A 25,991-nucleotide genomic window follows, 5' to 3' on the forward strand; every position below is an offset into this window, starting at 1 on the left:
TGGGGTGAATGTTATCATCAGGATTGTGTTGTGCAAACCGATCGGTGGGGTGGAGGCAGCATTATGGTGTGGGGAGGGATAAGTTATCACCACAGAACCGCTCTGATTGTTTGTCGTGGCAGAGTGAATGCCGTTTACTACCGTGACAACATTCTTCAGAACAACGTCGTTCCCTTCTTTCACCAGCATCAAGATCTGCACACATTTCAACATGACAATGCACGAACCCACACTGCACGTGTTTTGATACAGTATCTGGCTAACAACAACATTCCTCTACTTCATTGGCCTGCATTGTCACCAGATTTGTCACCCATCGAACACTTGTGGGATTACATCGGCCAACGCCTCGCACGTCGTCCGCAGATCAACAACCTTGGGGAACTCGACAATGCCTTGCAGCAAGAGTGGAATGCAGTGCCTCAGGACTTTATTCAGAGACTTATCCGTTCAATGAGGGGACGTTGCACAGCTTGTGTTGCTGCTAACGGGGGTCATACACGCTACTGACTTTCCATTTTGACCCCATCTTTATTTCATTGTCAGCTGCATTAAATCTTCACTGTTTTGCTTGATTGGTTTTTGCTTCTTTTCTTTATCAAACATTGGTCTACACAAATATGTAAAATTTACATAGATTGCTCACTTCTGCTCTTAGAAATCCACAATTTTAGGGGTGGTGCGTTTTCAATGATGTTCAGTATATATACCAAACTCTGAGATCAAAATACAGGACAATTTCACATATAAACAAACACTGAGATCAGCACAGTTGACAATATTACATACATACTTAACCTGAGATCAAGATACTGGGCCCTTACTCTCAAAACTTTCATAGCCCTAAGAATTCTTAACTTAGATCGTAGCCAAGGTGTTAAGAATGGGTTTAAGATGTTCGTAGAGCTACCTCAGCTTATCCACTACCACATATATCACACAGGACCATAGGAAGGTCACAAGTTTCATAAAATTCACAAGTAATCAGATCGAGAGTGTCCTTTATTTATTACCCACTTCTTCCCTGCATAAAATTGATAAAACAGCATATTTTTGTTATTTATATACTTTCAATGCGTGAGTAAGTGAGTGAGTTGAGGTATATGCTGCATTCAACAATAATATTCAAGCTATATGGCGATGTTCAGTAAATAATCGAGTGTGGACCAGACAATCCAGTGATCAACAGCATGCGCATCGATCTGTGCAGTTGGGGTACGATGCTATGTGTCAACCAAGTCACAGCAAGCCTGACCACCCATGGATTACTGAAGATCAGTTCTAACCTGAACCTTCACAGGTCTTTGTGCTTTCAAACTGAAATCAGTTTCATCAAGATTTTGTGGAAGAATTTTGCATGATGTCATGACACCATTCTCATCTGCCTCCTCATCACCAGTGCATGTCAGTTGTCATCACCTCGCTCAATCTCCTACAGTAAACTACTCTGTAGTACCTCATGTCTTGGTCGGCAATTCCTTTACCTGACTAACATCACTGGTGGAAACATAGTTGATGTTTTACTTGGATAAAATGTCTCAGTTTGACTCACAGTTGTACACAACACTGCAATGTTCACAATGTTTACATTCCCACATTGCATCTGGAATGTGGTATGACTAGTCAGTTTCATCTGGATGTACTGATCAAACTTATATTGGTAGTAGAAATGCCCCATTTGGTTTATGCTTATCACAGATGTAATTAAATCAAGAACATATTTAATCCACATGCAAACCGTCATTTGACTGTTTATCAGACACTTCAATAAAACAGCATATCTGAGTTAGCCCTGAGCGAGGATTGTTAATTAAGTTCATAGACACTGTTGTTTTTCCTCTCGTTTTCTGCATTAGATTAATCATAATTAATTCATGTGTTTGAAAAGACTGAGAAAGTAGTTCCATCACAACATGACCTACTTGAGAGCTCACCGGTTATCCAATTAAATCCTTAGAATCTCAGGTCAAGTCAGTATTGCCCAGGTCAATGTGATAGAACATTCATGTGATGTACGAGATAAGTATACAACTACCCACTTATTGACCACCTGGACACTATCGCATACATACTAACCCAGAGGTCAAAGCACATGACAGTATCACATATATGCCAACCCTGAGGTCAACACACCAGACAATATGACATACACACCTAACCTGAGGTCAGCACACTGGACAATATGACATCTAAACTTAACCTGATCTCCCAAATGCAGGATATCTGTACACACCCTGTGGCAAAAACTACCTGAAAGTCACTGTGACATGCATTCAGAAATGATTAAACACTTGTCAGATGGTAAACAGATAAGATTATGGGGCAGCCCTCATTCTGATGACCCCAAGCTAACTTTCATCTCAAGATGCAAGCTACCACACTAACACACTCCACAGATGTGTGAGGTTAAGATAAGTGATGAGTTCTTGCACTCAGCCATATCAAAGATTAACACTGTGACAATACATGATGACATTTTAGTCTCTAACAGTATGATCATACCTGCAAACAGCAAGATTTCTAAGAAGCCCCATACCACGACCAGTATGTTGAGAGGAGGTACCTTCGCCATTCAAACTTCAGTCAGCATTTGCACGATATTAGCCCATATCTGTGTCACTTGATTGAAGGAAGCCGAGGTTATCTGGTTTGCAAAGCAAATGGGCAGTTGTTATTCATGGACAAATAAATATTGACCTCGAGCAAACAGGTTTTGCAGCATATTCAAGACATGTCTGTCTGACAATACTGACAACATTATCAGAATAATTATCAGGAGCCTATGTAATTTGACTATTCACATGTTTACACACTGGTATCATGATTTGTTAATGAATCTATCCCGAGAGTGTGTACTGTTACTTAAATAGCCATAACATTTCCAGGTCATGTGCAGGAATTGGAACAATGGACCTTCTCATCCAATGTCAGACACCTTTACCACATGACCAAAGATGTATGACTGTCAGCAAGCTAAACCATGGACATTCAGATCCAAGGTCGGACACCTCCACACATGACATAAGACATGCTACTGTCATCAGTTGGACCATTGACCTTCTGGTCTAAAGTTAGACACCATCTCCACATGACCAAAGATATAACAATGTCAGCAAGGTGGACCATGGACCCTCAGATACGTGATTGGAAACCTTCTTCAGATGACCAAAGACGTATCACTGACAGCAAGTTGGACCACAGACCTTTTGATCTGAGGGTGGACACCTCCACACATGACTGAAGACATAACAAAGTCAGCAAGGTGGACCATGGACCTTCAGTAGTATATACAATGGGGGTTTTAAAACACTTTCAAGAAAAGTCTCTACAAAGCCTTATTTACTAAATAAGGCTTTGGTTGGGCCCTTAGCTCTTGCTATTATTACCCCTACTACTTAACGTGTGTTGGAGGTAACACTGTGCCGTACGGTACGATCAATACACGTTTATATCGATGAAACAGTTTAATGTGAACCGCCTACGATCACTTTGGTGTTCGTAATAAAGGCTTGCTGGGCTTTTTGTATCCCCTGTTCTATGTACTTTTTTTTCTCGTCCTCGCTGATAGCAGACTTACGAGACTTGGACCGAATATCTTGTTTCATTCCGTTATATTTTGTGAGTTCAGAGAGGATTGAACGAAACTCCTCTTCTGAGATCTTACTGTCAGAGAGTGCCGTGGAAATACGCTCACTCACTGTGTTGAGCTTTGCTTCGGCCAGAACCCTGATCTCGTCGTGTTTCAATGCCTTACGATGCAGTCTGCGTGATACTAACTTAAGCGCCAACCCTGCCAACCCTGCCACCCCAGCTGTTATTTCAATACCTAGCACTATAGGTGCGGCCACGATGGTAGCTAACAACCCAACACCTGCCGCCCCTAGTCCCATGCTGGTTGCCATAAGGGTAGTGTCAGCCCCGTCCACGATATTGAAAGCTCTATTGTACTTCTTACATAGTGCTTTCCGCGTGTCACGGTCTTGTTCTAGTTGACGTTTCACATCACATAACTGCCTCAAGCGGAACCCATCTACGGTTTCCAGCGTCTTCGCTACTTCCTCTACGACTGGGTACAGACCCATCCTATAATATATATTTTGAAAGATATTTTAATTGGGTTTCAGTTAAAAGTCTATCAATGTATTTGAAGTCTACAAGGGATAGATCATTACCAATGATAATAGGTGAGAGGCTAATAGACTTTCCTGTTGTAATAAAAACCCCACTGAGGTTTATTAAGCGGTTTATAGAATCCCAGGTGGTATCCTGTTGTATAATAATACGACAATATTGGTGCATGTGTTCGTTAGACCAGTGTATTGACACCCCGGGTAAAATTTGGTGTACTCTTGAGGTGTTTTCATTGTCTAAACCAAAGAAGACTTCTATGATGAGTGTGAAAGGGACTAATATTCTTTCAGGATTACTAAATGTTAATTTATTGTTTGACCTAGCACTTAACCCATTTTTTTTCCTGTCCCAAATAGTTATCATGCGTAATTCCCTCTCCGGAATGAAATCCCCGGGCCAGATACCGTTGTTCCTAATCTTAGTGGTATACCCCATATCTGCGTCTAATGTGATATAAGGTGAGGCGAGTGTTAAGTTGATCAGCCATTTGGGCTCTTTTAAATCTGATAACGACACCAGTCTGTACACGTTGTCTTTGAAGTGCAGGATGTATAATTCATCTTCCTCACCAGGCTGATCGAAACCCTCCGTATCTCCTAGGTCGTTAAGCGTAGTGTTGGGATGACTGGTCATTATTATACTATTACGATATAATTTCCAACTGGTTTTTTGATAATAATTCAGGGGTTAACTTCATACCCATGAAGTGTATGTTGTCAGGCAGGAAGATCTTGGTTAGTGATATCTTGTTTTCCACGATCACGTTGACCCCCTCCAGACTGGTGTCGGCTCCAACACCCACCCGCACGTAAACGTTGCAAACTTGATACTGGTGTCGTTTCACCCACCCGAGTTTGATCCCCTTCACGATCTCGACATCATTCCCCGATGGTTCCCCTAGGTAGACTTTGATGATCAGTGTTGAGTTTGCCGGTAGACTCTCTAGTATCTTGACCACGCCTTCGAATTCAGACACCAACTGCAATGTCACGTTTTGCATGGTCAGTTTACTCGATAGCATGTGGGCTGCCATAGTGTTGAGTGGGCTGACGACTACGCTACGTCTCTGAGTTGGGACATAAGCCACGAGCAGGGTTCCATTGTTCACGACTTTGTTTAGGTGGTTGTCTTTGTTATCAGTAAACACGTAAGGGGAGCCGAGCCTAATATTGAGAAACCAGTCGTTATCGGGTAACAACACCCACTTGTCATCTTCGGTGAAGACGAGCATATATGGCTTGTTTCGGGCGACGGTAGTGCTCTCAACATCGTCTAAGTCGAACAGTTTACCCCCGAACGATGGGTATATTATCCAGTTATCACCGGTGTTGACAAGGGCGTACTTAGTGTTGACTGTTGCTCTTGTGGTATCTACTATATCACTTAGGGTTCCACCGGAGACTTCAACGCGTTTGTAAATGTTGTTTTTCAGTTGCAAGGCGTACGATTTACCATCTACTCCGGGAGCGTCGAAACCGCGCGTGTCTCCAAGGTCGGAGATCCCGATATTGACGCATTTTTTCACTCCGGGCCCTTGTGCGCTGGTCATTTTACATGAAGCATTAAGCTGAGGTATCCTATATTTACAGGATTATGATTTATATCTAACACCGATATTATCAGCTCAGGTATGTTGCCCTGGGTTAATCTCTTATACTGCCGTGGTGAAAACGACTCGGTTCTACCGTCGTTGTATTTCTCAGTTTTCACCGGCACTGCTCTCAGTATAGTGGAAGGGTGACCTCCTTGAATGTTGTACGTTGTGCTCACCTGACCGAGATGAATGTACAGCTCTCGGTACGGTACTAGGTCGGGTAACTTCGTGCCTGTGACGGTTGTTGTTGGTTTTATCTCGTCAGGAGACATACCGAGTATCCTCGCTAATGGTCGGCCGAGCCTCAAGGGGTTTCTTCCGTTGTTGATTAACACCACTGTGCCGTTTGAGTCGTTCATCTTGAGTTCGGCTCCCAGGGGTTTGAAGACCTCGTTTAGAGAGCACACGCTGTAGTAGCCGTCAGTTATCTGACTGCGAGTTCCACTGACGAACAGCTTATTGTTGCTGGGGTTGATGTTAGTCCATTGCGGTAGGTAGGTGATATCGCAGAGTGCGACTTCGAGTTGACCTGACGTGTTATCGATCGCGTGCGTCAGCTGAACGGCCTCACCGCTCGTTATTCCTGGAAGTGTTATGTACATATTATAATATATAATTTATATATTATAATATGGACTTAGCACACTTGAAAATCGTGGTGGTAGGTAGTACGGGGTTTAAAGCAACCTTTATTAATATCTTTGAAAACTATATCGTGTCCGTTAATAACGCGCAGGCGGTGGTAAACTGGAATCAAAACCCAATGCAGTTTTGGCAGAACCAACTCAACTTTGCTGTGTGGTGTGCGACGACAGGGTCGGGTGTGACACTAGACTACGGTATAGACGAACTGAGTAAGGCGGTTATTTTGTTTCATATTTATTATCAAACGAGACGAATATTGAAGGAAATAAGTGCTCCTCTTCCCCAAGATAAAGCGTGGAGTATGACGAATAACCCCTATGATAAACGTGCTTATGAACGTGTTTGTGGGGAGTTTGAGATTCCAACGAATAAAGACTTTCGCCTTCCTGGTGTGAACCATGGTCTCGGTATAGTTTACGTGTACTTCTACAGGTCCGAAACATATATAGCCGGTTCTAAAGATGATTCATACAACCCAAACCATCATACATTTACAGGCCCCACAACGAATGCAAAGATCCATGTCAGCTGTATAAAGCAAACCAATCCTGATGCAGCCACAGCCTGGACTAAAATGATCTCAAAAACATCGAAAGAATTCACTCGTGCTGGTACAATACGCTTGAACGACTCGATTCGAACGTACGTGTGGGCGCTGTTGGGTGCGCAGTCGATGACGCGTTCCAACATCCTCGGTAAGGGAACTGCTTACGACGCTCAGAAACAGTTCGTTTCCAACGTTGAGGATGCTATCAATTCTCCAGTTGATCTCCCGCGGGCCATCGACCGTTACCAAAACGTGTTAGAATACGCCAGATCAAAAGTCAATTACGTGTTCGGCGTGGGGCTGTACATGGCTCCGAGTGATATGCAACTGAGAGTAAAAAAAGTGGTGGGTTATAACAACAAAATAGTCATAGCCACGGCGGATCAAAAGTTGGGTATCAACCCCAGGTTATTTCAATACCTAGCACTATAGGTGCGGCCACGATGGTAGCTAACAACCCAACACCTGCCGCCCCTAGTCCCATGCTGGTTGCCATAAGGGTAGTGTCAGCCCCGTCCACGATATTGAAAGCTCTATTGTACTTCTTACATAGTGCTTTCCGCGTGTCACGGTCTTGTTCTAGTTGACGTTTCACATCACATAACTGCCTCAAGCGGAACCCATCTACGGTTTCCAGCGTCTTCGCTACTTCCTCTACGACTGGGTACAGACCCATCCTATAATATATATTTTGAAAGATATTTTAATTGGGTTTCAGTTAAAAGTCTATCAATGTATTTGAAGTCTACAAGGGATAGATCATTACCAATGATAATAGGTGAGAGGCTAATAGACTTTCCTGTTGTAATAAAAACCCCACTGAGGTTTATTAAGCGGTTTATAGAATCCCAGGTGGTATCCTGTTGTATAATAATACGACAATATTGGTGCATGTGTTCGTTAGACCAGTGTATTGACACCCCGGGTAAAATTTGGTGTACTCTTGAGGTGTTTTCATTGTCTAAACCAAAGAAGACTTCTATGATGAGTGTGAAAGGGACTAATATTCTTTCAGGATTACTAAATGTTAATTTATTGTTTGACCTAGCACTTAACCCATTTTTTTTCCTGTCCCAAATAGTTATCATGCGTAATTCCCTCTCCGGAATGAAATCCCCGGGCCAGATACCGTTGTTCCTAATCTTAGTGGTATACCCCATATCTGCGTCTAATGTGATATAAGGTGAGGCGAGTGTTAAGTTGATCAGCCATTTGGGCTCTTTTAAATCTGATAACGACACCAGTCTGTACACGTTGTCTTTGAAGTGCAGGATGTATAATTCATCTTCCTCACCAGGCTGATCGAAACCCTCCGTATCTCCTAGGTCGTTAAGCGTAGTGTTGGGATGACTGGTCATTATTATACTATTACGATATAATTTCCAACTGGTTTTTTGATAATAATTCAGGGGTTAACTTCATACCCATGAAGTGTATGTTGTCAGGCAGGAAGATCTTGGTTAGTGATATCTTGTTTTCCACGATCACGTTGACCCCCTCCAGACTGGTGTCGGCTCCAACACCCACCCGCACGTAAACGTTGCAAACTTGATACTGGTGTCGTTTCACCCACCCGAGTTTGATCCCCTTCACGATCTCGACATCATTCCCCGATGGTTCCCCTAGGTAGACTTTGATGATCAGTGTTGAGTTTGCCGGTAGACTCTCTAGTATCTTGACCACGCCTTCGAATTCAGACACCAACTGCAATGTCACGTTTTGCATGGTCAGTTTACTCGATAGCATGTGGGCTGCCATAGTGTTGAGTGGGCTGACGACTACGCTACGTCTCTGAGTTGGGACATAAGCCACGAGCAGGGTTCCATTGTTCACGACTTTGTTTAGGTGGTTGTCTTTGTTATCAGTAAACACGTAAGGGGAGCCGAGCCTAATATTGAGAAACCAGTCGTTATCGGGTAACAACACCCACTTGTCATCTTCGGTGAAGACGAGCATATATGGCTTGTTTCGGGCGACGGTAGTGCTCTCAACATCGTCTAAGTCGAACAGTTTACCCCCGAACGATGGGTATATTATCCAGTTATCACCGGTGTTGACAAGGGCGTACTTAGTGTTGACTGTTGCTCTTGTGGTATCTACTATATCACTTAGGGTTCCACCGGAGACTTCAACGCGTTTGTAAATGTTGTTTTTCAGTTGCAAGGCGTACGATTTACCATCTACTCCGGGAGCGTCGAAACCGCGCGTGTCTCCAAGGTCGGAGATCCCGATATTGACGCATTTTTTCACTCCGGGCCCTTGTGCGCTGGTCATTTTACATGAAGCGTTAAGCTGAGGTATCCTATATTTACAGGATTATGATTTATATCTAACACCGATATTATCAGCTCAGGTATGTTGCCCTGGGTTAATCTCTTATACTGCCGTGGTGAAAACGACTCGGTTCTACCGTCGTTGTATTTCTCAGTTTTCACCGGCACTGCTCTCAGTATAGTGGAAGGGTGACCTCCTTGAATGTTGTACGTTGTGCTCACCTGACCGAGATGAATGTACAGCTCTCGGTACGGTACTAGGTCGGGTAACTTCGTGCCTGTGACGGTTGTTGTTGGTTTTATCTCGTCAGGAGACATACCGAGTATCCTCGCTAATGGTCGGCCGAGCCTCAAGGGGTTTCTTCCGTTGTTGATTAACACCACTGTGCCGTTTGAGTCGTTCATCTTGAGTTCGGCTCCCAGGGGTTTGAAGACCTCGTTTAGAGAGCACACGCTGTAGTAGCCGTCAGTTATCTGACTGCGAGTTCCACTGACGAACAGCTTATTGTTGCTGGCGTTGATGTTAGTCCATTGCGGTAGGTAGGTGATATCGCAGAGTGCGACTTCGAGTTGACCTGACGTGTTATCGATCGCGTGCGTCAGCTGAACGGCCTCACCGCTCGTTATTCCTGGAAGTGTTATGTACATATTATAATATATAATTTATATATTATAATATGGACTTAGCACACTTGAAAATCGTGGTGGTAGGTAGTACGGGGTTTAAAGCAACCTTTATTAATATCTTTGAAAACTATATCGTGTCCGTTAATAACGCGCAGGCGGTGGTAAACTGGAATCAAAACCCAATGCAGTTTTGGCAGAACCAACTCAACTTTGCTGTGTGGTGTGCGACGACAGGGTCGGGTGTGACACTAGACTACGGTATAGACGAACTGAGTAAGGCGGTTATTTTGTTTCATATTTATTATCAAACGAGACGAATATTGAAGGAAATAAGTGCTCCTCTTCCCCAAGATAAAGCGTGGAGTATGACGAATAACCCCTATGATAAACGTGCTTATGAACGTGTTTGTGGGGAGTTTGAGATTCCAACGAATAAAGACTTTCGCCTTCCTGGTGTGAACCATGGTCTCGGTATAGTTTACGTGTACTTCTACAGGTCCGAAACATATATAGCCGGTTCTAAAGATGGTTCATACAACCCAAACCATCATACATTTACAGGCCCCACAACGAATGCAAAGATCCATGTCAGCTGTATAAAGCAAACCAATCCTGATGCAGCCACAGCCTGGACTAAAATGATCTCAAAAACATCGAAAGAATTCACTCGTGCTGGTACAATACGCTTGAACGACTCGATTCGAACGTACGTGTGGGCGCTGTTGGGTGCGCAGTCGATGACGCGTTCCAACATCCTCGGTAAGGGAACTGCTTACGACGCTCAGAAACAGTTCGTTTCCAACGTTGAGGATGCTATCAATTCTCCAGTTGATCTCCCGCGGGCCATCGACCGTTACCAAAACGTGTTAGAATACGCCAGATCAAAAGTCAATTACGTGTTCGGCGTGGGGCTGTACATGGCTCCGAGTGATATGCAACTGAGAGTAAAAAAAGTGGTGGGTTATAACAACAAAATAGTCATAGCCACGGCGGATCAAAAGTTGGGTATCAACCCCGATATTAACACCCCCTATATCCCACACATCCCACCACGTGAAACGGGTATAGTGGCGCCACCCCCGGAGCCTAAAGTTCATGTGGAGGTACCCCCCACACACCCCCATATTCAGGCCACCAATCATATTGATAATAAAACGGCCCTGGTGGTTGGTGGGGTAGCTTTGGGACTTATTTGGTTAAAAATTTCTTAGCCGCTACGTACACCAGACCCGCCACGGCGACGATGGCTGCCCACAGGTTTTGACTGAACCACATGGCAGTTTTAGCCAGAGCACCCAACAACCACGAGACGATGCTACCCAGGATGCCGGGAAGGGCTTCAGCGGCTTTACCAGCCAGTTTAGCTAGGTGTTCCCCGAGTTTTTTTATCCAGTCTTTAACACCGCCGGCAGGTGTGGGGGGAACTCCGCCGCCGGCAGGCCCCACAGTATCCCCTGTCAGTGACACCACCAGGGTTGATATGATGAAACCCAATGCAGTCAGAATACTGGCGATGGTGATCCCTTGCTCCCGGAACAATATCCGAATCCTGTCTGCTAACGTGGTGTCTCGGTGGAGGACTTGATTGATGGTTTCCCGCACACGGCTGACCTGGGATCTAAGCTTTTCTTTGTAGCCGGACGCTGTCTCCAACCAGGTCTGCCTTTCATCTTCCAAATTACGTATTCGTTCCTCGATGGTGGCTTTCATAGACTCGTCCTCAGTTTCACCGAGTTTTTTCTTTTCATAGGCGATGTGGTCGTCTATCTCACTCATTTTGGCCGTGCTTTTCCAGAGCTGACCACGAATGGTTTGCATCAACAGGTCCAACCCCCGCAGTTCCCGAAAGGTAAATTCGAGACCCGGGAAGTGCTTGTTCTCGTAGTCGGCCAACACCTTTTTAATATCATAAGTCATGTTTTGATCCGATGGGGCGTCCCTGATGCCTTCCAGACTTTGAACTACCTTCGGAGGAATCTTAGGTAGCACGCCCGTGTAATCTCTGAAACCTAGTTCATCGCGGATAAAGTCAATTTTATATTTACCTTCCAATGTTTTTAAGGCAAGCGGTTTTCTCGTGTGTTTATTCATGAGTTCGGCATCCGGGCGAGCCTTCAAACGCAGCGTGCCATTTCTGAGGGTAAACTTTTTATAGTCTCGCCCCAATGGCTCTACGTAATGTTTATCCTTTTTTAAACCATCATAAAATCCGTCGACGGCGCCCTTAATGAGTTCGTCGAAAGCCGGCTGTAGGCTAGTACTGAATGAGGTCTCCTGGTCATCATTGAATGCCTGGGCACTATCGTCCCACATCTCCGTCTTATCTATGTCTTCAGCCATTAGTATTAAAAATATATTTCCTTTATATAACAATGTACGGCAGAAAATTAGATCCTTTCAGAAGATTGAGAGAGCCACTAGGTGCCAGAGCCGTGCGCCAGTCGGTGACTATCACCAACAATCCCAGCAAGATAGACCAGAATCAAACTCTGCTGGTTAGATTTCCAAACCTTGGTGAGAATGACCTCATTGTACCAGGCACTGTTCGACTGGCGTTCAATATCACATTGACCTCCGACAACGACAAACGCGAGCTAGTGCGGAACGTGGGTCGAGCTATCATCAAGAAAACGACCGTCAAGATCAGCGGTAACGAGGTGCTGAGTATCGACGACAGCGACGTGTTTCACTGCTACGGGGATCTCTGGAAAAGCGAGGGAGAACGAGTCAATGATGTGTACCAGGGCATCAGCAAATCAACCCGGTCGCGCATAGGGTATGCCTTCACGACAGACCAGCTAGACAAGCTATCGGACGGTGAAAAGGCCATCGCTCGAGCATACGGGAATCGATTCTGCGTGCCGCTCGACTTCGAGTTGCTCACGGGGCACGCGCCGTTTTACCAGGCCGCGCTGGGTGATAGGCTCGAATACGAGCTCACGTTTAACGACTATAGCAAAGTAGTGCGTACGCCGAACGGTGATGAGGCTAGTTATGCCATAGACAACATCTCTCTGGAGTTCGACATGGTCACTAGCCCGGAGCTGGCCAGGCAGGTTCGAAGCCAGTACTCTGGGAAGATGGCTATCCTGTACGATCTCGTACTGAGGCATAGATCAGTCGTGCGAGATAAGAGCGACACTGTGTGGAATATCAACCTGAACGTGCCGGCGCGATCGATGAAAGGTATCCTGGTCGTCCCCGTGGAGGATTACGAGCCATTCTGGAGGGACAGCGAGAAGTTTTTCAACCCCGAGATTGAAAAGGTGGAAGTGACCATCGAGGGCGTGCCCAACCAGCTGTTCAGTCATGGTATGAGACCACACCAGCAGTGGGATGAGATAAAAAAGCTACCAGGGACAGTGGGGGGAGCCCCACATGATATAACAAAGGACCTGGACCTCGGCTCCGTGCAGATCGGTGAATACCTGACCACCAAGTACGCCCTATGGTTGGACATGCGATCCACGGATGATGATAAACTGCACGGTAGCGGGCGCCGTATAGATAACGGCAGCGAAGCGATAACCATCCAGATTACTAAGAAGGCTCAACCCGCTGGTAAGTTGAAATTATATCTGTACGTTATTATGGACGCGCAACTTAATATAGACAATGGGAGATTCGTGCAAGCCATCTACTGATGGGGGGTACCCCCAACTGCCCACTGACCCACACTGCGCCATAGTGTGCGGGCAGACTGGCTGTGGGAAGACCGTTTTCGTGTTGGATATGTTGGAGGGTTACTACAAGGATGTGTTCGATAACATCGTTATCATGTGCTCTACTCTGAGCATGAATAAAACGTACGCGCGACCTTGGGTGATGACGGACCCGGACGTACACAAAATCGACCCTGGAACACGCCTGCAGGACTGGTTGAAAGCTCTTCACAAGAAATTTAAAGGGGAACCGACGCTGTTTATACTGGACGACTGCAGCGCTAATCGCGAGATAACAAAAAAGAGAGACATGCTATCGTACCTGGCCTTCTCCGGCCGGCATGCAAATCACAGCGTCTGGGTGCTAACGCAGAAGTTCAACTCGGTGTTGAAAGACCTCAGGGAGCAGACGCGATGGGTGGCCTTATTTCACTGCAAGGACAGGGATTCGTTCGAGGAGTGTTTGAGAGAGAACGATGTGATGAGCAAATTAGAACGGGAACGGGTGAAGAAACAGCTCGCTGAAACTAAACACGCTAAGCTCGTGCTCAAGACCGACCAACCAGTAGCATATAGAGTGTGCTAAAGCTAAGCAAAGCTAAGCTAAAGCTAAGCAAAGCTAAGCAAAGCTAAGCAAAGCTAAGCTAAAGCTAAGCAAAGCTAAGCAAATGCTAAGCAAATGCTAAGTATAGCTATGATATTTGAAGTGTTTGTTGTGTGCAACTTAACCTTCATTTCTCTGTGTTTTTTCTGCATCGGGTATTATATAGTTAAAACTAAATCTTACTTGTTATATTATAAGATGGAGTGTGAGGAATTGCTCGAACAATTGTCTGGGGGTGTGGGGGTCTCCCCCACTGATGATAAGCGAGAGAAACTGGTGGCGTTGGCTGTTGGTGGCAAAGCCAAACATTACTTTGGAGACTACACTCCGGATAAAATTCACAAAATGTCAGCCGAAGAAATCGATAAGCTGTACGCTAGATACGAGTCCCGGCTCGGAGCAGAAATGACAAAGACAATAGGATCGGCTATGACCCAGATATACACCGGTATTGTATCATACTTCCTTCCCATTCCACCAGAGCGCCGACTTTACCTGTGGGAGGACCTCGAGAAAGACCCTTTTATCGAACACGCCGTGAGCTCTATCAGCTGCGGGCTGTACCACAAATATGGTATGTTGTTGGCTCCAGTGACGGCGGCGATTATCACGGCAAAGCATTGTCAATTTGAGAGAAAAAATAATAATAATAGTATAGATGGATGCCAGGGAGGAGGAGGAAACCCCAGTGGTGGTACCCCCCACACCCCCAACAGTGAGGGAAACTCCACTGGAGGAAACCCCCACAGTGAGGGAAGTGACCCCAACAGTAACCAGACAGAAGAATCCTAAGAGAGTAGCTGCCGGTAAAAAACGGTGGTGTAACCAACATAAAATTATTACAGTGACCAACCCCCGACTGTTGTTGGCTGTAGGCGTAACTGCTGCCTTGGCTATCTCGTGGTTATATACACGTGAGGGAAACCTGAGGTGGTACCTCCCCACTGTCGACCCGCATATCATGTTATAATTTAAAATATTTTTATATATACATAATGTCTGAGGGGAAAACGTTCGTCAACGACGCATACCACACCACAGTGGTCGCCAGTCTAGCAGTAGGGTACGCTCGGTTGACTAAAATGGTGCTTAAACAACCAACTATCAAGCTAGATTTCAACCTGCAGGATATGGGTATGCTCATAATGAACCTTGGTATGGCGATGGCCACAAAAGACATCCTAGTAAAACAAGGGATAATACCTGATAATATAATGAAATAAATATAGGGATGGCCACGATAGCTATGATGGTCGGTGGGGCGTTAGTGAATGCCCTGGCATTTTCCGGGAGTAATTTCCTCTTCTCGAAACTACGAGATGATCACGCGGCTGAAATACAGGAAGAAAGGAAGCGACACGATCTCGCTACTGAGAACTTACAAAAGGCACAGGCCGAGTACGCTAAAAAACGCCTCCAGAGGATCGATTTTATTAACGAACAACTCCAGCGTGAAAACCATGCCGTTCAAACATTCAACGATGTCGATGAAGCAATGAAAGAATACTACCTACTAACTGGTAAACGATTGGAACCGCTCAATAAACCCACACTCGCTCAGTACTACACACCATCCAAGGGACAAATGGATCGTGAACTGGGCTTCATAGTGTTGGGTATAGCAGCTACTGCGTTGGTTGCGAAGCAATTAAATTAAATACCTATATAAGTAAACATGAGACCCGCTCCATACCGATGCGAATACATACTTATGGGGAAGACCGAGGCCTGTGGTAGGAAATGCAGGAATCAGGGGTTCTGTTGTTTCCATATGGGAAGTCCTAACTACACGTGTTCTGTGTGTGGTATCGGGGTTAAAGGACACTACTGTCTATGTAAAGCTCACGGAGCGAACGTAGTCAGACATCAACTCATCTACGAGAATAAAAAGGACTACATAAAAGAACGTAGGCGACTGCTCAAGATAGACTCCAAATAAATACACAAGGAAACAGCCACATATTTTTATCAAGGGTTACCTCCCTTTACTGTGACCCAATTAGACATTGGTTATGTTAGGTGTAAACACTATGACTACTGTGCGCGAGCTAAAGCGGGTCGCAAAACAGAGAGGTGTGATCGGGTATTCTAGAATGCGGAAGTCAGCATTGTTGAGATTACTAGGTTTAGAAGCCCCTCCTACGGTAAAACAATTAAAAGCTCAAGCAAAACAGCTTGGATACACGGGTTATTCAAACCTGGGGAGAGCCGGGTTAGTCGAATTGTTATCACATACCCCCGTAGCACGTCCCACTGTAAAACAACTGAAAGCCGAGGCACACGATTTGGGGTTAGGCGGGTATTCCCGTATGAGAAAACCACAGCTTGTAGAATTATTACGACAGAATAGAGCTATTGACCTACAGTTCGTGCGCACTGAGCGCGCTGTAGGCAACTATTTGAGAGGTTGGCGCATGCACGTTGATAGAAACATAGACATTAAAGATATCAAGCCTCTGATAGCTGATAAGGTCAACCAGGAACTAAATAACCTAGGAAGTATCAAGTTTCAGATCACAGTGAAAATGTCGCTCGATAAGCAGGTTGGGAGTACCACTGAATATGTTCAGCCTTACTTCCGAGGTAAACAAGAGGTTGTCACACATACAGAGACCATTGACGCATCAATCGATACCAGTTTTCAGCAGATACGAGAATACCTAGAACGCTACACACACTTGGGGTCCGGGTGGGCTGTAGATAAAATCGATAATGTCTATCTAGACATAGCTAACTACGTGCCATTCAGAGGCGGGTCATACCTAGCCTTGCCCCCCTACTATAGGAACAAACATGCCATAGTAAACGTTAAGAATAGAGGAAAAGATTGCCTGAGGTTAGCTATCAGGTCAGCCTTATTTCCAGCTGACACTAATCCGAACAGGCCTTCTAATTATCCTCAGGATGATGGGCTCAACTGGGATGGTATAGATGAACCCACCCCCATATCCCAGATCACTAAAGTAGAAAAACAGAATAATCTGGCTATAAATGTCTTTGGGCACGAAGGTAACACAACAATAGTACACAGGGTCAGCGAAGTGAAGGATCGCCAAGTTATCAATATATTCATGATCCAGCGAGGTGACAAGTATCACTACACATGGATAAAACACTTTAGCAGGCTGTTGTATGACCAATCGGCACACAGAGAAAAGACCCACTTCTGTGAACGATGCCTACATGGCTTCACACGAGCTGATTTATTAGAATCCCACCGGGATGATTGCCAAGGTGTGGGGCAGACGGCCATACGAGTCGACATGCCTAAGGAAGGTGATAATATCCTAAAATTCAGTAACCACAAGAACCAAATGTCTGTGCCTTATATCATATACGCCGACTTCGAAGCCTTGGTGGTGGGGGATTCCCCCAGTGGTGCCGCCGGTAGCTTTACCCACAAAACACAAGAGCATAAAGCCTGTGGGTTTGGATACATTGTCGTCCGTTGTGATGGGGAAACGAAAGCTCCGGTAGTGTATAGGGGCCCTGACGCGGCTGAAAGGTTTCTAAAGTGTTTGCAGGAGGAAGAAAAAATTATTAGGAATGCATTGTATAGAATCGCTCCCATGCGTATGACCCGAGTCGACAGGCTAGCTCACGCTAGTAGCACTAACTGTCACGTGTGTGACTCACCACTTAACGGTGATTCGGTGAGAGATCACTGCCACATAACTGGTAAGTATAGAGGCGCCGCTCACAGCGCGTGCAACCTCAAGCTTAAAATCAACCCTAAGACAATAAACATCCCTGTTGTCTTTCACAACTTGAGAGGGTACGACTCACACTTGATCATGCAGGCCATCGCGAAAATCGATGGTAATATAACGTGCATCCCCAACAACATGGAGAGATACATCTCCTTCAGCTTAAACGGACTTAGGTTCATTGACTCGTTTCAGTTCCTCCTGTCGTCACTCGACAGTCTGGTCAAGGCCAACAATACCTTCCCTATCACCGATCGATACACAGACGCCGAGACTAGACCCCTGCTTATGAGGAAGGGTGTGTACCCCTATGAGTACATGGATAGTTGGGCCAAGTTCACCGAGACCAGACTACCCCCTATTGACTGCTTTTATAGCAAGCTGAATGAGGCGTCAGTCTCACGAGATGATTACTCACACGCGACTAACGTATGGAATAAACTGGGTTGTAAGAACCTGGGTGATTATCACGACCTGTACTTGAGGACAGATGTACTGCTGTTAGCCGACGTGTTTGAGACGTTTAGGCGGACGTGTTTCAAGCAGTATAAACTCGACCCCGCATGGTATTACACCAGCCCAGGTCTGTCGTGGGACGCCTTGCTTAAAAAGACCGGAGTTAATTTGGAATTGCTCACAGATTACGACATGCACCTATTCATTGAGAAAGGCTTGCGAGGTGGGATTTCCATGGCATCCAAACGATACGCGAAAGCAAATAATCAATACGTGAAAGGTTACGATCCTAACAAGCCAACCAATCACATTCTCTACCTCGACGCAAACAACCTGTACGGCTGGGCCATGAGCCAGTATCTACCTACAGGGGGATTCGAATGGGTACCCCACGTTGATGTTATGGGGGTTGCACCAGATTCGAACAAAGGGTATATCCTCGAGGTTGACTTAGAGTATACCAAGGAATTACACACATCACACAACAGCTACCCCCTGGCCCCCGAACGTATGAGGGTTAACCCAGACTGGATGTCTGAGTACCAACATAACTTGTTAGGTGGGCGTGTGACAGACGTTGAAAAACTCGTTCCTAACTTAATGAATAAGACCAAGTACATCGTTCACTATCGCAACCTACAGCTTTACCTGTCGTTGGGTATGAGACTGACCAAAATACACAGGGTGCTCATGTTCGACCAGAGCCCATGGATGGAGCCCTACATCAGAATGAACACAGACCTACGAAAAAAAGCCACCAGTGATTTTGAGAAAAATCTCTACAAGCTCATGAACAACTCGGTGTTTGGTAAGACTATGGAGAACCTGAGGAAACGCGTGACCGTGAAGCTGGTTCGGTCGAGTGAGGAAGACAAGCTCAGGAGATTGATAGCCAGTCCGGCATTCAACCGTAGTAAGATATTCACAGACAACCTGGTTGCCCTACACATGAAGAAAAGCCACATGAAATTCAACCGGCCTGTTTATGTGGGGATGAGCATCCTCGATTTATCCAAACACCTGATGTACGACTTTTACTACAACGAGCTCAAGAAACAGTACGGTGACAGGTGTGAAGTGCTGTACTCTGACACGGATTCCCTTCTGATGGAGATTCGAACCGAGGACGTGTACGAGGACATGAAAAAACACCTCGATTTATACGACACCAGCGACTACCCTAAGACCCATGCCATACACAGTACGGTAAATAAAAAGGTCCTAGGTAAGATGAAGGACGAGTGTGCTGGCACGCCCATAGCCGAGTACATAGGTTTGAGACCTAAGATGTACTCCATACTGAAAGCCGACAATAGTGAGATCCGGAAGGCTAAGGGGGTTAAGAAGTATGTGGTGAAACAACACATCAAACACGCCAGATTCAAGGAAGCCCTGTTCAAGACCCGTACCTTTAGGCATAAAATGAACACACTTATAAGTGATGGGCATAAGATATACGGACTGACTATAAACAAGACGTCCCTGTCGCCTATGGACACTAAACGTTGGATAGCTATTGATGGGATAAACACATACGCGTATGGACATGAAAAAATTTGAGGCTATTTACTACAGCCCGCGTGGGTACTGGAAAGGAGCTAGCGCAGTAGATAAGCTAGCTAAAATAGCGCGAGTACCCCCGGAGGAAGCCAAAGCGTGGCTTGAAAAACAAGCCCTGTGGCAGATCTATTTGCCGGCACCACGCTACGTGCCTAGAAGGAGGTTCGGTATTAACATACCTAATAGCGTTCACCAGGCAGACCTACTGTTCCTACCCCACGACAAGAGGTACAAGTATGCCTTAACCGTAGTGGACGTAGCCAGTCGTTACAAGGAAGCCGAACCCTTGACCACGAAAGATTCGGCCCAGGTAGCCAGAGGATTCGAACGCATATACAAACGCAGCCCGCTGACGTGGCCAACAGAGCTGCAAGTTGACCCCGGACGGGAGTTCATGGGTGCCGTGTCACAACTGCTAGCCAAACACGATACAAAGGTCAGGCGTGGCACGGCCGGAGCCCATCGCAGCCAAGCTATAGTTGAGAGATTTAATAGGACTTTGGCTGAGCGCTTGTTCGGCCATCAGTATGCTAGGGAGATGGTCACCCCTGGAAAACGATCGACTGAATGGGTCACGAGGTTACCCAAGGTGGTGTCGGCAATCAACCATGAAGTCACCCGTCTCACCGGTAAGAAACCGGCAGACGCTATCAAACTAAAATCAATAGTTGCAGAGTCGGCCGCTCCATTGCGTGGGAAGGAGAAACATATACCAGATAGGGCCCTAGTGAGGTATCTATACCAGCCGGGGGAACACGAGGGTGATAGCCGTAAGCGGGCCACCGATCCTATATGGTCAGTCAAAACTTACAACATAGATAAAGTGGATATGAAAGCCGACGAACCTAACTTATACTACTTGAGGGATGGGCCGGGTAGGGGGTTTGTAAGAGAAGAATTATTGATCGTACCGTACGGCACAGTGTTACCTCCAACACACGTTAAGTAGTAGGGGTAATAGTAGCAAGAGCTAAGGGCCCAACCAAAGCCTTATTTAGTAAATAAGGCTTTGTAGAGACTTTTCTTGAAAGTGTTTTGAAACCCCCATTGTATATACTACTCCTTCAGATATGAGGTTGGAAACTTTCTGCAGATGACCTAATACTGTCAACAAGCTGGACCTTTTGATCCAGGGGTGGATACTTTTTCCACATGACCAAAAACAAAAATCTGTCATCAGCTGGACCATGCACCTTCAGATCACACAACTGTCTGATGCTGGCTTTCCAACATTCATACCTCCATTAAACACAATGAATGTTATATTTGGGTCAGACAGCTGGTAGTCTACAACATGCATTTTGGGACACAACTGACAAGTGTAAATCAGCACAATTACCATAGTGGAAAGGCATAAATATACTACACTACCTTTCAGAAACAGGTCAGATATAACATACATTAACTCCTGAGGATTACCTGTGATAACAGAAGGATTTCAACCATCTAAATTCTGCATTACTATGCAATAACAAATAGAAGTATATTACAATGCAGGAAATTCCATTGCAGTTTGTATTATGATACACCCTGGGGTGTGAATTGTTTGACAGTAATTGTGATCAATTACACTAGAAGATCCTAATTTTTACATACAGTCAGTCAGCGTTAATCCAAAACTTCCGTTTTTCATCAAAATTGTTGCGATAGTGAAACGAAACATTATGTACACCACTACAGTAGTTATTTCCCTTTGGCATATAGAAACATAAACATAAGAACGTGTACATGTACAGGTATCAAATGACTTAATACAGTTTGTATCCATTACAACTTGGCTACTAAATAACAATCAATGCATTCAACAGTGTCTCAGGACACAGTATTACTTTAGACCATGAAGCCAGTTTGGGTGAAGCGAAGTGCTCCTCGGAGATTGAGCACTTGGTGTAGGTCAGAAACTAATGCCACATTCAGATCAGAAGTGTCACCTGTCTTATCAATTACTGTTGAAGCTTACAAGTGAAGATCAGTGCTGATTAATGGTGATTATGAGGCAATGGGATTATCAAAACTTACCGGCGGAAATTAATAAAGCAAAACCAAGTGTAATTAGCTAATCTGTTAAGGTTGATTAATGTCCAGATTCGGAAGAGTGAAGCACCGGATTAATGAATCAACAGTTAATGAGTTTACATTGCAAACCAGGCTAGTTACAACTTGCTTACCATTCAGATATGGGATGAATCAGATTATCAGGGATTCTCAGAGTTAATGAGGCCTGACTGTTCTCAAGTGAATATCACTATTGGTACTTTTGTTCAGAATAATTAGTCTATAAAACATAATCATTAAACTTTCATGGTTGATAAAATCCTTCATCTTTGTAACTATACCTAATTGAAAATCGTGTTCGGAAAACCAAATATATCAAAAGTAACTTAATTTCTAATTTATAGTCATTCACAGGATGCATTCAGTCATAACAAACCTGATCCAGATGTTCATGCTTTTCAGTCTCTGACAAGATGGCATCCATACAACACATTTCAGCAGTGTCAAAAAACAGATTATTAGCCAGTTATGTATCAAGTACCATATGTTAGATATATAATGTAAAAATATTGTTCACATTCCTAATGTTTTATATCTACTTTCATTATCAATGTTAAAGACTAATATACCACAGAGATGTAATTCTATACAAACTATTAATTACAAAGTTTTGTTTATATGCATTGCACAATATTTCAGCTACATGATGGAGGAAAACACATAATCAAGTCTGAACAACACAATCCAGTGACTGACATCATGAGCATTGATCATCATACTTGGGTTTCAATGACATGTCACTGTCAACCATGTCAGACTGCCTGATAACCCGATCCTGTCTGACGCCTTTTATGTCACGCATGGGTTCCGGAGGACAAATTCTTAAACCCGGATCTTCACTGGTGTGTGTACAGTGTTTGAGTCAATTACCCCAAGGGTCATAATTTCTGCAAGGTGACATCATGGCATATTGACATAAATGCTAATGTTCAGCCACTGTTTACTCACTGTTGTGAATAATGGCATCCTCCATGTGTATCACTCAGAAGAGATCGTTTGGGAAACGCATTCAGAATCATTGGAGTGTAAACATTTTCATGGTAAAAAATTCAAACAGCATATGTGAACATTAACTTTTGTGATTTTGTAAGTTGTGTTCAATTTAGAAGGGTAGATGATGCAAAATTCTGCCTGGGTTTGTTAGACTCAGTATAGCAGTGTTAGTTACACTGTAACAAAAAACTGAGCCAAAGTTTACTTAGACTGCCAAAAATGGTCACCCATCCAAGTACTTTCCATGACAAACGTTGCATGACTACATTGGTCTGTACTAGTTCATGCAAGCACATATACACATGTCCTCGTAAGGACGGGAAAGCCACAGTAACTTGTCACGCCTAGTAGACAGAAAGAGTTGTATGATCCCCCAGGGAACTGAGGTTGAAAACACGATGTGCTATTGTGCCAGGCATCTAATGATCGAGGGAAAACAAAGTGCCTTTGAGCAGTTGAACCTGATATCAGACTGGCTGGCTGGCTGGCTGTGCACACATCCACACACACAAAGTACATGTATAAATCCACCGCACTTGATTGCAACCTTAAATCTTGCTTCACTACATGTGCTCAATTCCCCTGAAGAAACTCTCACAAGTCAAGCTGCCAAACACATTTATCTATCAACTCATCACACCAGAAATAATTTCTGAACCAACATTATTTGTACAAAGTGATTCCTACACATGACTGACCTCATCTGCATAGTTCATTTTCCATACTTCACATACACGTTAAATTCACTGCACAAAAATATTCACTATCAATGCTGAATCTAACACAGAAAGAGTAGTCAATATTCAAATGTGCTACAGCTCATTTAACTTCAATCCATCAACATTAGTACCTCCATAATGGCATGAACCAGAAATGACTAGTTAAGTTTGACCCCTGCTGTAAATCATGAAATCAATGCTCAAAAAATGCAAATTCCCATTGCTGACCAAAAGTACACCCAGACACTTGGGTTATTTGGTCGCACCCGATTAACTGCACATTCCAGAACAATTGCTTACAGTACACAGTGAGTGAGTGAGTGAGTGAGTGAGTGAGTGAGTGAGTGAGTGAGTGAGTGAGTGAGTGAGTGAGTGAGTGAGTGAGTGAGTGAGTGAGTGAGTGAGTGAGTGAGTGAGTGAGTGAGTGAGTGAGTGAGTGAGTGAGTGAGTGAGTGAGTGAGTGAGTGAGTGAGTGAGTGAGTGAGTGAGTGAGTGAGTGAGTGAGTGAGTGAGTGAGTGAGTGAGTGAGTGAGTGAGTGAGTGAGTGAGTGAGTGAGTGAGTGAGTGAGTGAGTGAGTGAGTGAGTGAGTGAGTGAGTGAGTGAGTGAGTGAGTGAGTGAGTGAGTGAGTGAGTGGTTTTACGCCGCACTCAGCAATATTCACGCTATAAGGCAGCTGTCTGTAAATAATCGAATCTGGACCAGACAATCCAGTGATCAACAACATGAGCATCGATCTGCGCAATTGGGAACCAATGACATGTGTCAACCAAGTCAGTAAGTCTGACCACCCAATCCCGTTAGTCGCCACTTAGTCCTGTTGTAAGCATAGTCGCCTTTGCATACACAGAGAGCTCCAAATGTGTGATATAGCTATCAGTTTGGCTTTAGCTCTACTCTCCAAGTACCTTGTCAAGAGTAACCTTATTTGTTCGTAAGTAGTTATTACAGATATTGACTATGCATGGTGGTGTCTTTGTTCTTGGTAACCTTGTCAAACAAACAAATACTCAAGAAGAGAAAATATCCTGGGTAGCAACTACTGGAGAGGTGAATATATGATCATTTATGTCTAATACATATGTGGACGTGAAGGTATGGGCATTGTTCCTGAAAGACATTTTGTTGACTTTACTGTTAATAACACTGCACTTTATGAGTTGACATTTAATACAGAGAACAAAGTAACCAAAATGAATTTACCTTTGTTTCAAGACAAGGAACTTCAGGAGTTGATTATAGCTCTGTGCCATGTGAATGTTTAGATAGTTTTTATGTTGTATGTTCACCTTTACTTATTGAAAGGTCAGGATGCATTGGTGCTATTCAGTGGTCTTTAGAACATCGGCCATTCCATGCTTGAGTGGTCAGTGACTTTATGCACTCTTTACGTCATATAGGGACTTCCTTTTAGAAATGTGTATAATTCACAAACTTTTCCAAACCTGCAGATAAAACAACTCTAACTTCATTTCACACAAGTTTTAGACAAACCAAAATGGTATTGCCCAATAGCAAAACACAAAACCCACAAAACAGTAAGAACAGAAATATTAAATAGACATTCAAAGTATTGTCCTCGAATATACATTATTATTATGTTAGTTTTATCCTGTTTCAATAACTATCCATATAAACTGTTCTCCCTTCAAAACAGAGCACTTATGAAATAGTGCATCAACACTGTAGCTCACCTACAGCATTAAAAAAGGATGCTGTAATAATTGTTATTCAAATATTTCCTGTATAAACAAAGAAGACAAAACTATCAAATGTGTAACAAGTTTCAAAATAAACCATCCACAACCTGTTGACATTCTTAATAGCCTTCTTTAAATCTTTAAAAATTACATCTTCAAAGGGAATTAACTTTATTTTGGTTGATGCTTAATAGCAATGTTCCAGTTATATAAAGGCAGTCTGGACCAGACAATCCAGTGACTGAAATCATAAGCATCAATCCATGCAACTGAGATAGACGACCTACATCGATAGTTTTCGAATACAATATAAGTTTCCTTTTTACCTCACCAAAACTACAAGAAAAGTCCCCATAATTTCACAGAGAGAATGCACAAGGATTGAACTAAGATAATATAAGAAAATTATGGTAAATTGTGAGCAGAAAATATTTTGGGGAAGTTTCCACTTCAGTGGGTCAGAGTCCTTGGGATGCATTATTTCAATCTTTCAGATAAAGTGATCTAACAGCAACAGCAACTCATTATGCTCAACCATGATTTGCAAAATATTTACATATCTCTACATATTTCAGTCTCGGCAAAATAAACATGCACAGTTGGTATTCTCCACAATAATATATGGTGCACTGTTAATGCATTTATGTTCAAGTAGGCATTAACTTAATTTCCAGCAAAATATTATTTTTTCGATTGCATTTAAAACTTCCAGTGTGCGG

General features: G+C 44.0%; 1 protein-coding gene across 2 annotated transcripts in view; it reads right to left on the reverse strand.

The window, feature by feature from the left end:
- Positions 1-25,991, reverse strand: part of LOC137295851 (equilibrative nucleobase transporter 1-like) — a 40,657-nt gene that overhangs the window by 13,273 nt on the left and 1,393 nt on the right. Inside the window, exons 1-2 of one of the 2 annotated variants that reach the window (XM_067827409.1) lie at positions 21,403-21,482; positions 2,503-2,644 (exon numbers count right to left, since the gene is read on the reverse strand). In XM_067827409.1, coding sequence (XP_067683510.1) covers positions 2,503-2,572 — 70 coding nt within the window. In that variant the 5' untranslated portion in view covers positions 2,573-2,644; positions 21,403-21,482. Of the gene's footprint in view, positions 1-2,502; positions 2,645-21,402; positions 21,483-25,991 lie in introns of those variants that run through there. The other variant, XM_067827416.1, reaches the window with a different exon arrangement.

Source organism: Haliotis asinina, chromosome 1 (genome assembly GCF_037392515.1).
Source record: "Haliotis asinina isolate JCU_RB_2024 chromosome 1, JCU_Hal_asi_v2, whole genome shotgun sequence".
In the NCBI taxonomy this organism is placed as follows: domain Eukaryota; kingdom Metazoa; phylum Mollusca; class Gastropoda; order Lepetellida; family Haliotidae; genus Haliotis; species Haliotis asinina.